General features: G+C 33.1%; 1 protein-coding gene across 1 annotated transcript in view; it reads left to right on the top strand.

Annotated features, from left to right (window-relative positions):
- LOC129216149 (carboxy-terminal kinesin 2-like) overlaps positions 1-13,806 on the top strand; it is a 78,113-nt gene that overhangs the window by 54,641 nt on the left and 9,666 nt on the right. Inside the window, exon 8 of the mRNA XM_054850308.1 lies at positions 2,009-2,173. Coding sequence (XP_054706283.1) covers positions 2,009-2,173 — 165 coding nt within the window. The remainder of the gene's footprint in view (positions 1-2,008; positions 2,174-13,806) is intronic.

The following is a 13,806-nucleotide window of genomic DNA, read 5'->3' as shown; positions in this document are numbered from 1 at the left end:
TTATTTCAGAATTTTAATTTTTCAGCATTAAGTTGTACCTTAAGAATAAGCAAATCATTTAGTGAAATCCAGAAGTCTCTAAGGTATCTAGTTGCTGAAATATAAGTAAAACCAAGCCTCAGATTACTCCGTGACAAGCAGGCCAAGTATAATAAAAGTGCTTAATAACTGAATATATAAAGTAAGCACCTCAAATTAAGCAAGACCTTGAACTTTTGAAACTCGGATTTTCGAGACTCGACTGTGTGTGTGTGTGTGTGTATGTATGTGTGTGTGTGTGTATATATATATATATATATATATATATATATATATATATATATATATATATATATATATATATATATTTCTGAACACTTCTTCTTAGTGTTGCATTTTCAATGTTGAGCAGTTTATATATATATATATATATATATATATATATATATATATATATATATATATATATATATATATATATATATGCACTGCTCGACATTGAAAATGCAACACCAAGAAGAAGTGTTCAGAACTTTATGCAAATTTTAGAGTAGATGTACATCACTGAGTCATGTAAATGATGTGAAATGCGCAGCTCTCCGACGCACCTGAAGTAATATATAAGGGAAGAAACTTGCAGAATGGGCAATATTCATGTCGTTATTTTTGACTGGAGAATTATCGAAGAAATTTTGTTTTTGTCGTGGAGGATACGTGTAACACGAGATAATGCCAGGCCGACGTCAACAAAGGCACTTCCAGCAGATAGACAATTGTACGAGGGGTATGGTGATCGGACTGAGAACGGGAGGTTGGTCCGTACGTCAAATTGCAGCTGATACCCACGTGGATGCGAGCACGGTGCATCGGCTGTGTCGAAGATGGTTGGAACAACAAAATGTGGCAAGATTGAAGGGTGCAGGGGCAGCCAGAGTGACGTCAGAATGCGTGGATCGACGCATCCACCAACAAGCTGTAGCAGACCCACAAGTCACTTGTTCCTCGATTCTGCAGCAGGTGCAAGATACCCTGCATGTTCCTGTGTCAACTAGAACCATTTTCCGTCTTTTGGTCGCACGTGGTCTGCAATCACGGCGTCCGCTAAGAAGACTGCCATTGACCCCACAACATAGACAGCAACGTTTGGTGCCAGAATAGAGCGACGTGGATGACAGAATGGCGAAATGTTGTGTTCTCAGATGAATCTCGCTTCTGTTTATCCAGTGATAATCACCACATACATGTGTGGCGTTGATGTGGAGACAGATCTAATCCGGTAGTAACTGTGGAATGTCCCAACGCACGACAAAGTAGCATAATGGTTTGGGACGCAATTACGTACAATTCCATATCACCTCTAGTTTGTATTCAGGGCACTATGACGGCCCAACGATGCTTGGATGATGTGCTGCGGCCGGTGGCAATCCCTTACCTTCAAGGGCTACCTAATGCAATTTTTCAGCAGGATAACGCCCGACCACACAGTTCTCGCATCTGTCAACATGCTCTCCAAGGCATACAGATGCTTCCCTATTTCATACTCTCCTGACATGTCACCAATCGAACATGTGTGGGATGTGATTGGACACTGTTTGCAGACTCTATCCCTGCCTCGTTCATAAGAAGAACTGTGGCAAATGGTTGAATGGGAATGGAGAGCCATCCCTCTGGACATTATCCTCACCCTTACTGACTCTATGCCTAGATGTGTTTCTTCGTGTATTGCTGTCCGTGGTGGTCCTGCATCCTACTGAGCCGACGATGTTCTCGCTCTGTATTCTGCCTATCATTTTGAAATTAAGATCATTTATTATCCTTGCTGTCTCTGTCTTTTTTCCAAATTTCATCACTTTCAGACCACTCCTTCTTGGTGTTGCATTTTCAATGTCGAGCAGTGTATATGTATGGGAAATGACTATTGCTTTCATATTTATTTCCTTAGCTGTTTCACTTTATTGTGATTTAAAATGTAACATGTAAAACTTTATTTCACAGCTTCTTTTTTAAGATAAATTTTATTTTTTTACAGTATCGAGTAGAATCTCTCTTCTTAGAAATCTATAATGAACGTATTCAGGATTTACTCAACTCACAAAACTGCCAAGGAAAGATTGAAATTGTTAAATCTGGTAGTAAAGGCACAGACTGCAAGTTGTCTAATGTGACTCCCGCTGAAGTAACTTCTTCACAGCAGGTAACAAATAAACATACGTAGTTAAACTAGAGTGTAAATATGTGTTTGAAGAATGCAGAGGAGTTAGTTCTGAAGAGGCAGTTGCTCATTATTTAGGTTAAATGATGAGTTCAGGGTAAGGTTGTATACAATTTGTCCTGAACTTTTAGAGCATACTACGTACATATGTGTTTTCAACTTAGTATTTCATAATGTTTTTGAGTGACGCAAATTTATGCGCATGAAGACATCACAAGAGAATTTGCGATAATTAACTGAGGAGGCGTTCAAAATGGATATTTCGGTCATCTATATGTTCTTAAATACATATGCGTGTACAAATGTGCCGGAATAACTTGTGAAATTTAAATTGGGTGATCGTAAAATAGAAGTCTAGGTCGAAATCTGATTTTTTTTTTTTTGTGATTATACGATTCTTTATTCGTAGAATGAAAGTAAAATGAAATGAATCAACGATCCTTTAAATTCCTAATAACCTTATCAATTTATTTCTATTTGATTTTTTTTTTTTTTTTTTTTTTTTGCCATCGGCCAACGGCATCGGCAATCGGCCATTTGGAGGAAAACAATCGGCCGTCTTTGAACAATCGGCATCGGCCCATCGGCCAAAAAATGCCATCGGTCAAGCCCTAAAATCGGAGTTCCACTGTACTTTAATTAAAGTACAAAGTATATCCTTGTAAGCAGTTAAAGGTAAGAATGTAGCAGATTAAAAAATCCTATTATGTAGGGTCAGTTGGGGTGAAAAGAAACAGAATTTCACTGTTTTAACCTTAGATCCTTCCTTTTTGCATGAATTGGGAGAAAAAATTGTGTGCATTGTCTCGAAGGTGTAGCACTTTGAGAGTAACTGGGTATGCACAATTTGATTTTATGACTTAGTTAGCAAATGAAATCATATTTCCATTTGCTCTAGAAACTATGGGGTATACGAAAACACCCCATTGGTTTCCCCATGAAGTTGATGTAGGTAGATAATCACACCAAAACAATCAGTTTGAAGCTCAAGAAACTTACTCCAACAATACTCAATCTGTGTCTTTTAGGTCGCATGAAACCCACTGAATTGTCCAAATATAATCTGATACCATTTTAAAAGAGAAATAATAATAAAAAAAATTATGTGCTGAATTATTATAAAATATATACAAAGGTTTAATTTGCATTCAAATTAATCTTCTAAAATAATTCGAAGAATGAATGTTGTTTCTTTTTGCCCCATAGCACAAGAATTTTGGGATAAATGGAAACATCTAAATTGCATATCAAAAATAGCTGAAAAGGTGAAATAAATTAGTAAATGTTTTAGTAACCTTCTACATGAAAAGTAAAAGTGGTTGAAACCAGTTACTTTGTATTTGTAGACCTGCAGGAAAGGAGAATATAAGGTTACGAAACTTTAAAAAACAACCTTTTTCAGTGTCATCATTGAACAATGGTGATGCTCTAATTTTTTCTACTAATCTTGTTTATGTATAACAATTCAGATTGAAGTATGTGTACACTTGTCTGTGATAGAGATTATTTGTCTGTCAAGAACATTTTGTCACTCCAGTGGATTTTGTCACAACAAGCTGTGCATTAAAAATGGTGAACGGTTAACGAAAATCCACATTTTTAGTTTGTAGTCGATGCATAGTTGACTTTTAAGCAGGGTTGGTATAAAAGCGGGTTTTTTTGGTTTAAACCAGATTTATTTGATTCAAACACTCTTTGCAAGTAAAACAATTTTATTTTAGGAAAATCATGAAGATTTTATGAATTAATTGTTGAGGAATGTTTAATATTCGCATTTGTAACTAATTTCTTTGTAATTAATTAAATAATTATAGGAAAATATTGTTTGACAATCTTTAACTATTATGAAAAAAATACAATATGTAAATGGGTCTTGGTATAAATCATCAAATAAATAATTTACTGTGATAGTTCATACATTATTAGCTATAAATAACCAAGAATTAATTCTTGAAAATTAATTTCCTCATATTAATTATAAATAAAAATTAAAATTAGAATCACACATTCTTAAACATGGAAAGTATTTTGCAGTATCTACAATTGAATCATACGTCTGATGTACACAACTTTAAATATCATAAGATCAATGCATATTTTGTTTCAAAATTTTTAAAAAAAGTTACAAATCATGTAATTTATTTACCTAATGGCTCAGTGTCAACAATTACAGAAACAGGGCAAGTAGGTTTTAAGAAAATCATTATGTTTTCCATTGTTGACATTATTTCTCCTAATTTAATGCATTAGGAATACAATTTTTTGTTGAAAAAAAAATCATTTCAATTAAAAGTCTCATTACAAACTTAAATGAAAATACTAACATATTTTAATAATGAAGACTGTTATAAAAATTAATGTTTATTGATTCCTCCACCATTCATAGAAGAGACTTCTTTTGTTATATTGGGATCAAAAAAATTCTTTTAAAGGTGAAAATTTGGCATTTTTTTTTTTTTTTATAAGAGCACTGAGATACATGAATATTTTCTGTTTTCATAATTTTATATATTCTTTTCTTACTGTGACTGCATCGTCAATCCGGGATGCAAAAAGCGTTCAGGTATAAGCACAATTTTATGCTTACTCTACTTGCATTACCTTAAAAAATATGTTTCTAAATTTATTATATATCTGTAATTTATCTATAGAGCTTTGCTAGTTGCTTTGCATTAATCAGATTTTACTCTTTGCAAATATTATGTAAAATTTATGAAATTATTTGGAGGAAAACAATAAAATTTTTCAAAAAAAAAAAACATTTTTGAAAAAAAAAAAACCACATGGTTATTTAAAAAAAGAAAAAACACTTGGTTTAAACAATAGTTTAAACCAAACGACCCTGTTTTTAAGCTGCTTTTTTTTTTTTCTATTTTTATAATTTTGTAGTCACCATATCCAAGACTTGGTCTTTTTACAAAAACAATAAGGCAATCTTAACACACTACATTAAATGGTTGGCATTGGAAACCTGTTAATGAATTGTGTGCATGCCATAAAATCAAGTTTTGTGAATATTTTCGTATGTGTGTACAATAAAAGGTAGTGTGGATTTAAGTCACTGCATTGTTTTTTTTTTTTTTTTTTTTTAATGTTGAATATCAAATTTATATAAATTTTTAAAACTCAACGAAGAGTCAGGTTTTTATTACCATATTATCTTTTGGTCCCAATAACTCAAAAAGTATAAATAACTTCAAATTAAAAAAAAATATTAAATTCCATTTTTTATAAAAAATTTCAAAAAGTTAGTTGTTTTTTTTTAATTTAAAATAAGGCATGACTAAGCTGACTCTTTAGAAAACATTGTTTCAATTTTTCCTCCATTAATTACTTTTGATATTATTATTTCAAAAAAAAAGGGGGATTGGGTTCTGTGTAGCCTTTACTGCATAAATTTAACAATAAAATATATTAAATAAAGGGAAAATGATGAATCAGAATAAAGGAGATCTTAACCTTAATAGAAAAATGGATTTCTTGATTTCTGGGACATTGAAATATAAAAATTAGTTTTCTGTTAGGGCTTTAACTAGAAATGACTATATTTTTATGAAATAATTCTATGTTTTATATATATATATATGTAAGAACCGCCGCTCGGTTCTTATTACAAATCTTGATTTTCGCAAGTTGCAGTGTTGTGCAACTTGCGTGGTGATAATCTACCACGTAGGAAGAGGACAAAGTTACATTCACAACATCTTTTATTTTTACATAGAACATACCAGCAGGAACTTCTCTTAACTAACCAACTTGTTTTGTTGTGCCACGATTTTTATATAGGGAATATCATTAAAAGATTACAGATAATTTTTCCCTCGATCATGTGATCTCACGTGATCTATATAGGAGGGGCAGATTGCAATAATGAAATATTATTGGGCTTTGCACCGCAGACAGAGGCTGGCTTAAGTCTGGAGGGAAAAATAGTGTCTGGTAGGTACTTTAAGGGGAATCTCATCTGAGCCTAGAACATAACCATATATGGTATGAGAAGCATTTAAGTGTGTAGTAAATAATGTCTGTGACTCATACGTGCTGACATATGTGAACAAAACTTAATATGGAAAAGGCCTAGCAAAGGATTTTTCATATTACATCCCCCCTCCCCCAAAGAAAATGACAGGATTGAAAAAGGAAAAAAAAATGAAGACGGGAAATTATCTGCAACCTCTTTCCTTTTTTTTTCTTCAATCTGAAATGTTATAACATTATACACATTACACATACAATAACACTACAGTTCCTATTAAAAACACAGTACAATTAAAATGACATTGTAGTTTGAGGTAAAATTATGTAATACTCGATACTTTTTGTAAGTTTTCTACATAATTCAACATATGTACACTACATTCTTTCTTCTTTAGCTCAAAGATGAACAATATTATTTCACTCGTGAGATAGCTTGAAGTTTCTCGGTACATTATATTTCCTCAGTTTAGACATATGAACTGTTTGTGTTTTTTCTTTGGTATGCGCATTCGGTTTGTTAATTTCATAATTAACATCTGAAATTTTTTGAAGAATTTTATATGGTTCACCGAATGGTTGAGATAGTTTTCGAGAATTAGGGTGTTTGAATTCTTCATATATGATAGTGTCATTTGTATTAAAAGTTTTGTCCACAAATCTTGCATCGTAGTATATCTTATTTCTTTCATGGTATTCTTTAGTTCTTTCATTTGCCAGTTTTCTTGCTTGTTCGACCGGAGGATATATGTCTTTTTTATTGGATTTTCAAAAGGTACAATACCATACATTAAATATGAAGGAGGAAACTTTGTTACTGAGTGTGGAGTCAAGTTGTATTCTTGAGTCACCTGCTCCAGTAATTTAGGCCAAGGAACTTTTTTAGAAGTTTCATTTACTTTACACTTTAATCAAGTGACAATTGTTTGGTTTAGTCTTTCCACTTTGCCAATACATTCTGGTCTGTGTGCTGTAGTTAACAATTGTTTAATTTTATTGTGCTTTAGAAACTTCTTAAAATGGGAAGACGTAAATGCCGGATTCTTATCACTCAAAATACTTTTAGGCATTTGTACGCTGAAGACTTGCTTAAGAAAGTTAATGTATGTTTCAGAAGTAATTGACTTTGATGCAAAAGACCACATATATCTTGAATGATGGTCAATGATTAATGTCATATACATTTTAGTGGAGTTGTAGTAATTGAAACCAGCCACACTACTGCAACAAGATCAAATGCTTTTTCAACCGGAGGCATGGATTGTAGCAGACCAAATCTTTTTTGCCAAGGTTTTTTTATTTACCTGACACGTATGACAATGCTTGTTAAAATTAGTTATGTATATTGTTATATTTTGCCAATAGTAAACAGGCGTAAGTAAATTAATTGTTTTTTGAATTCCTGGATGTCCAAATTTTTCATGGACAGTTTTGAGTAGTTTATATCTTAAGGAGAATGGAACAACGATTCTCGTAAAACCCTTTCTACGCAGGCATAAAATATTATTAATTTCAATGAAATTACCCATTAAATTGTCATTTTTTTGAGCCTCTTTAATTTCCTCCAATTGCAGTAGATGTGAAGCTTGGGTTCCAGTAACTGTTACTGCATCTTCCTCTTTTAGATTACTTTTAGGCATGTCTCTTGAGAGCATATCAGCCTCAAAATTCAGGGTACCTTTCGTGTACCTAATATCATAGTCATACATGTTTAATAACAAAGACCATCGGAACAAACGTCCTTTTAAATTTTTTACATTTTTGAGCCAAACTAACGAGGCGTGATCAGTATGTATGGTAATTTTTCGACCAAAAAGATAGTGACATAGGGGTTGAAATAGTCCTATATATTCTATATTTCCAAAAAAAGCATCAAAATCGTCCTATATTTCCTATATTTTTCAAAAATGTCCTATATTTCCTATATTCCCGTTTTATACCATATATATCTTTTAAAAAGAACAGTAAATAAACTTTGATATCGGATTTTTCGCTGAAAGTACGTGCCCAAACGAATTTTAAATTAAAAAACTCAACTGACTAAATTCTGCAACAGGCATCTTCTCTCATTAGCTACAGCAATGTGACGTCACTCTATAGTGGGTGGAGTTTCGAGAACTAATGCTGAAGTTGGTTTTAGAATTTTGCATCGGGCAACAGCCGTTTGTTTTGTTTTCCATCATGGTTTTCGTTGGTATATTTTTGCGTTCAGTGCATTTTCTGATCGGAATGTTCTAATTTTCTTTTTGCAATCTTTTCTTTTTGTGGAATTTTGGGATTGTGGAATAATTAGTTCCTTATGATGTTAAAATGTAGTTTGTTGTAATAAGTGGAATTATAATGGCAAAATCGCATCGCTTAACAACATTTCGTATGGAGTTGTTGAACCAGGAGGACATTAATTCTACAAATTTTGGTGCATGGTGCACTAAAGGAAAAGGTGATTTTATCGCTTTTTGTCATTTTTGCAACTGTTCAGTGCCCATAAGCTATAGTGGATTTTCGCAATTGAGGCAGCATGCTAAAACATTCAAGCATAAAGAAAACTCTGAAAAACGTCAGAAGGATCCTTCTCAAGCTGTGTTTGTTCTTAATACAAGTGGTAAAGGGTTCAGTTTAGATATAAAATCTAAGAGCAGTGGAATTAGTACTTGGGTCATGAGTGAGGAAAAAAAAATAAAAATTATCTTTCTTCAAATTTTGTTTAGTTATTTAGTCTATAAAGTACACTGTTTTCAAAAATTATTCTTTCAACTACAGGAAAGTCATTATAGATGTAAAATATTTTGTTTGAGGTTTTTTTTCTACAAAATCATTGATAAGAATAACTGAATAATATATGATATGTATTATTTCTTTTTTCATAGCAAAATTATTTATACAATGTGTCCTATATTTGTCCTATATTTTTTGTGGAAAATGTCCTATATGTGACAAGTCAGTCACTTCTACCCCTGTAGTGATGACATTTGTTTAACCCCTTGAGGACCAGCGCATGGAAAACGAAGCGCAGCTACGGGACCGAACGTTCCGAAATGGAACGCCGCCATCGGCCCGAGCATTTACAGCAGTTAAGCCTAACTGAACAAAAATATTCATATAAAATCAGCATCTCAAAATAATGACTTGAAATTTTAAATTTGCTGTAACAATGTACTACTGATTACTAATTATTAATAAAAAGACTATTACATTATTAGAAGGGATTGAAATAAGTAGAATACTAAAACTGTAACTATGTGCACAAAGTTAAATAATATGTGCACAAAAACAAAGTTAGAGTTAGACATCGTGAGTGTGCAATCAAAGAAACAGAAATGTAGCAAAAAAATATGTTCCTTATGTAAATTTAATTAAAACAACTTAGGTCAACGAATTTAAAGCAGTTCAATTCCCACGCAACAAGTCTCAAAATTGCTTCATAATTCTCTCGAAAACATTCTATTTCACTCACTTCGCCAACCATTTTTATTGCAATGTTCCAGTCCAAATGAAAAAGAATAAATAAAGAAGAGCAATATCAGAAAGGATTCAAAAATAATCATAAACTTCAGTGCCGCTTGAAATCATTAATGTACTCTCATCGAACGGGGAATCCCAAAAGTCTGGAACACATACGCAAAAATATTTTAACCTTCCTCCCCTCCCCCATAATTTATTCAGCTAGATGTATATCTCTTTCAATTACTCGTCACAAAAAAAAGAGAAGCAAAGATATAAACAAGAGCAATTGAGACCTCATAAATCGTATGCACAGAGCAGTGATTCACTGATGTTTACATAAAAAAAAAATCTATCCCATTGAGAGGCCCAAATAAAAAACTAAAGCCTGTACATGAAGGTCAAATACCATGTGACTCGAATAAGATCAAAGTTATAGCCATTTAGCGCCATCTATTATCGTTTAAATATTCATTTAATTCGTTCCGTTTCGAGAAAGCGTATATGTGACGCTGGTACGTCAGCGTCGATCAGAGCGCGTAGCGGTTACGTGCCGCTGGACTGATAAGAGGAATTGTTGCATAGCGTCCGCGTGACGCTGGGTGCGAACGGGTTAAAGAATCGACTACAGCCAGACATTCCAGCTCCGTAATTCCATAATTTTTTTCATAATCCTTTAAAGAGCGGGAATGGAAAGCTATAGGATGTAAGGTACTAGAATCATCAGGCTGTTTTAGTACTGCTCCCACACCAGTTTGACTCGCCTCAACACAAATATGACATTCTTTGCTAGGATCAAATATTTTTAAAATAGGTTTACAAATTAATGAATTTTTCAAAACTTCAAACACTTCCTGGCATTCATCTGTTCATTGCCAAGTTGTGTCTTTTTTCAGCAAACGATTTAATGGATTTCTAATAGTCACATACTTGTTTATAAATTTGTGATACACATTTATTGACCCCAAAAATCTTTGAATAGATTTGACATTGGTTGGTGGTTGCAATTTTTTAATAGCATCAATATTACCATTATCTGGGGTAACAATTCCATTACAAATTTCATAACCTAAAAATTCAATTTTTGTCTGCAAGAAAGAGCATTTAGAAGCTTTTAGCTTAATGTTTTGTGTCCTGCACATTTCAAAGATTTGTTTAAAGTGATTTAAATGTTCTGTAGGAGTCTCAGAAAAAATAATTATATCATCAAATTAGTTAGTTGCAAATTTAATTTTTTGTTTTGTCAGAATTCGGCGCAGAGTTCTCTGGAAAATACTTCCGGAATTTTTCCAACCAAACGGTAATTTATTCCACTCATATAGGCCACTGTTAGTGACAAATGCAAGCTTTTCTGTATCTTGGCGATGTACGGGTATATGCCAGTATCCCGACGCCATGTCTAATTTTGAGAAATATCGGCTTTTTGCTAATTTATCTATGAGTGTTTCTATTAAGGGCAATGGTTCTGCATCTGATTTTGTAATTTGGTTCAATTTCCTGTAGTCTATGCATAATCGACTTTTTTTATTTTCGTCTTTTTTAAGAACTAGTGTAACAAGTGCACTATAAGGACTTGAGCTCTCTTTTATTATTTTTGCTTTAGCAGTTCTCGAATTTGATTGTCAATTTCTTCCTGTTGTTTAGGGGACGTTTTATATGCCCTTAATGTCACCGGTAAGTCTGATGTTAACCTTACCCGTTGTGGTTCAATTCTAATAGTTCCAACATCAGACTTATTTATCGAAAATATATCGTCATAATTTGGAGCATTTCCTTCAGATCCGCATTTTCTCCATTTTCCGAATCCCCGTTGATTGACGTGAGCGTAGGCCTCCACCCCGGCAATCCAACACGGAAACCTTAGAAAAATGAAGAGGATCATTTTTTTCGCTTCTCCAAATTTTCTTTTTTTCTCCTTCTTAATTACTGGTGCTATTAATTGCCTTTTTTTATGCTATTTTCAGTTCGATTTTCCTTAACATTTTTTCTTTTTAGTTTTGTTAACTTTTTTTCTACGCTTACTTTTCTTTAATTTAGTATTTTCATTTCCAGCATCATTATTTTCACCGTCCTTAACCTTGATTTCAGGCAAAATGTGCAAAGACAGATCATTTAGCGCGGACTCAGAAAAAGTGATTAGTTTTTTCCGATCCTGCATAACGACCCATCTCATACAGTCAATGACTAAATGAAATTGAATGCAACTTTTTAAACCTAATATGGCATATTGTAAATTGGTGTCTAGAATAAAAAATTCCACCGGTCTAACGATATTACCAACTCTAAGGTGGAGCGTACATGTTCGGTTAAGTGTCAGAATTCCCTGGGTCTGCTTAACATTCACGATTGTTTTTTCTTCAATCGAGACATTTAAGGTTTTTGCAATCACACTAGGAATAATGTTTAAGGTTGATCCTGTATCTAAATTTAAACATCTTTTGTAATAAACTCAAGTTTCTTTTATTTTTAGTGTACACTTCATTATATAATTTATTTTCATTATATAATTTCTTTTCACTTTTATAGATTATTTCGCCTTCTCTATACCCGGGCACTAGTAATTGTCATGCTTCATTGGAATTTTCCTCTCCTTTCCGAAATTTTTTATCCTTATTCGGGGACTCTAGTAATGGTTCAACCGTCGAGGTATTTGGTTTATTTATGCAGGTTTGTCCCCAATGATATGCGTTAATAATTCCTTGTTGTGCGCAGAATTTACAAGGATTAGGAGGTAGCTCCAGTGTATAATGTGTTTGTTTTTTATGGGCGTTCTTTTCCTCATTTTGGTTTAAAACACGACGTTTGTCCTGTGGTTGACTAAAATTATTTCGTGGAAAATTATTTCTACTTTGGTGAGCGTAATTAGGGTTTTGCCGAAAATTGTTTTGCATTTGGTTTTGCGGTACCCAGTTTTGATAAAATTTGGTTGGTTCCCTATAAGCACTTGGTTGTTGTGTCTTGGTCTTAAATTCATTTTTTGACATTTCATGTGGTACCTCATTAATTATCTTAGTAACCACTTGAAGGCATTCTGTGGGAGTTTGCGGGTCTTTAATTAGCAGAAAAGATTTAATTTGTTGCGGCAACCCAACTGAGAGCCCTTCTAGAATATGTTTGTTACTGAGATTTATTTTCCTCCCTATTTCTACTCTTTCAGTGAAATAAGAGAATAACTCTTTGGCATATTCCGAGAATCTTAAGTTCTGGAAATCTGTGAAACTACTCATTGGGGTGAAATAATGTTCCTCAAAAATGTCTATTATCTCGCGAAAAGAAGTGCAACACAAACATTGATTAACATAGATTTTTAAGGCGGATCCGCGAATAAATTTCTGAAATTTTTTTAACTTCCAGCTATCGTTTAATTTATTTAGGTTCGTTTGTTGGTTAAAATGAGCTAACCAAGCTGAAAAATTTATTCCCAACTCTGGCTCAAACAATAAGATTTCTGGATTGCTACCCCTATTTGTTTGTTTTGCTTCATTTTCAGAAGCGGAAATCCCGGCTAAATTTAGTTCTTGTATTCTCTCAGTAACAGTTTGGCATTCCGCATCTGTGTTATTTACGTCTATTTCAGGCGGTACCTCAGATTGAGTTTCAGCATCTTTTCGATTTGACTCTTTGTTTTCCATTTTGGAATTATTTTTATTAGAAGGGGCTATTTCTGGGTCATTTTCTATTTCAAGGTTTTGACTAGTTTTGCCACTACGCAATATCATTATCTCTAATTTCACCAAACTTTAAAGCATTTCTTCTACTTTCCACATTCATATTCAAATTATTTAGTAAAACTTTAACAAGTGCTACAAATTAAAGACATATAAAAATAGTACCACAAAAGAGACTATCTTACTTTAAATCAGAACAGAAAACACATTTACATTACATGAAATATTTTTGGCAACCAAACAAAATACTACCATGACGGCATGAGCCTTTTAAAGAGCTTGGCCGATAAATATTATACATATTAGCCATAATTAATGCAAAGAGATCATGAAAACCTTTCCCTAGAAATCGCAATATAAACGAAAATACTTATTTCAAGAAAGTAAAAGTAACATATTCCGAAATCTAAAAAAAATGTAACTCAATCACCAGCCTGATCTCAAGATTTTAGTTGAACGAAAGCAAAAAAACACATAAGAGATCCTTGTAAATCGAACTTTCAACGAGCGAGGCCCCTTTCATCTGATCAG

The sequence above is a fragment of the Uloborus diversus genome, chromosome 2, assembly GCF_026930045.1.
Source record: "Uloborus diversus isolate 005 chromosome 2, Udiv.v.3.1, whole genome shotgun sequence".
In the NCBI taxonomy this organism is placed as follows: Eukaryota; Metazoa; Arthropoda; class Arachnida; order Araneae; family Uloboridae; genus Uloborus; species Uloborus diversus.
This window is presented reverse-complemented; position numbering and strand designations above follow the sequence as displayed.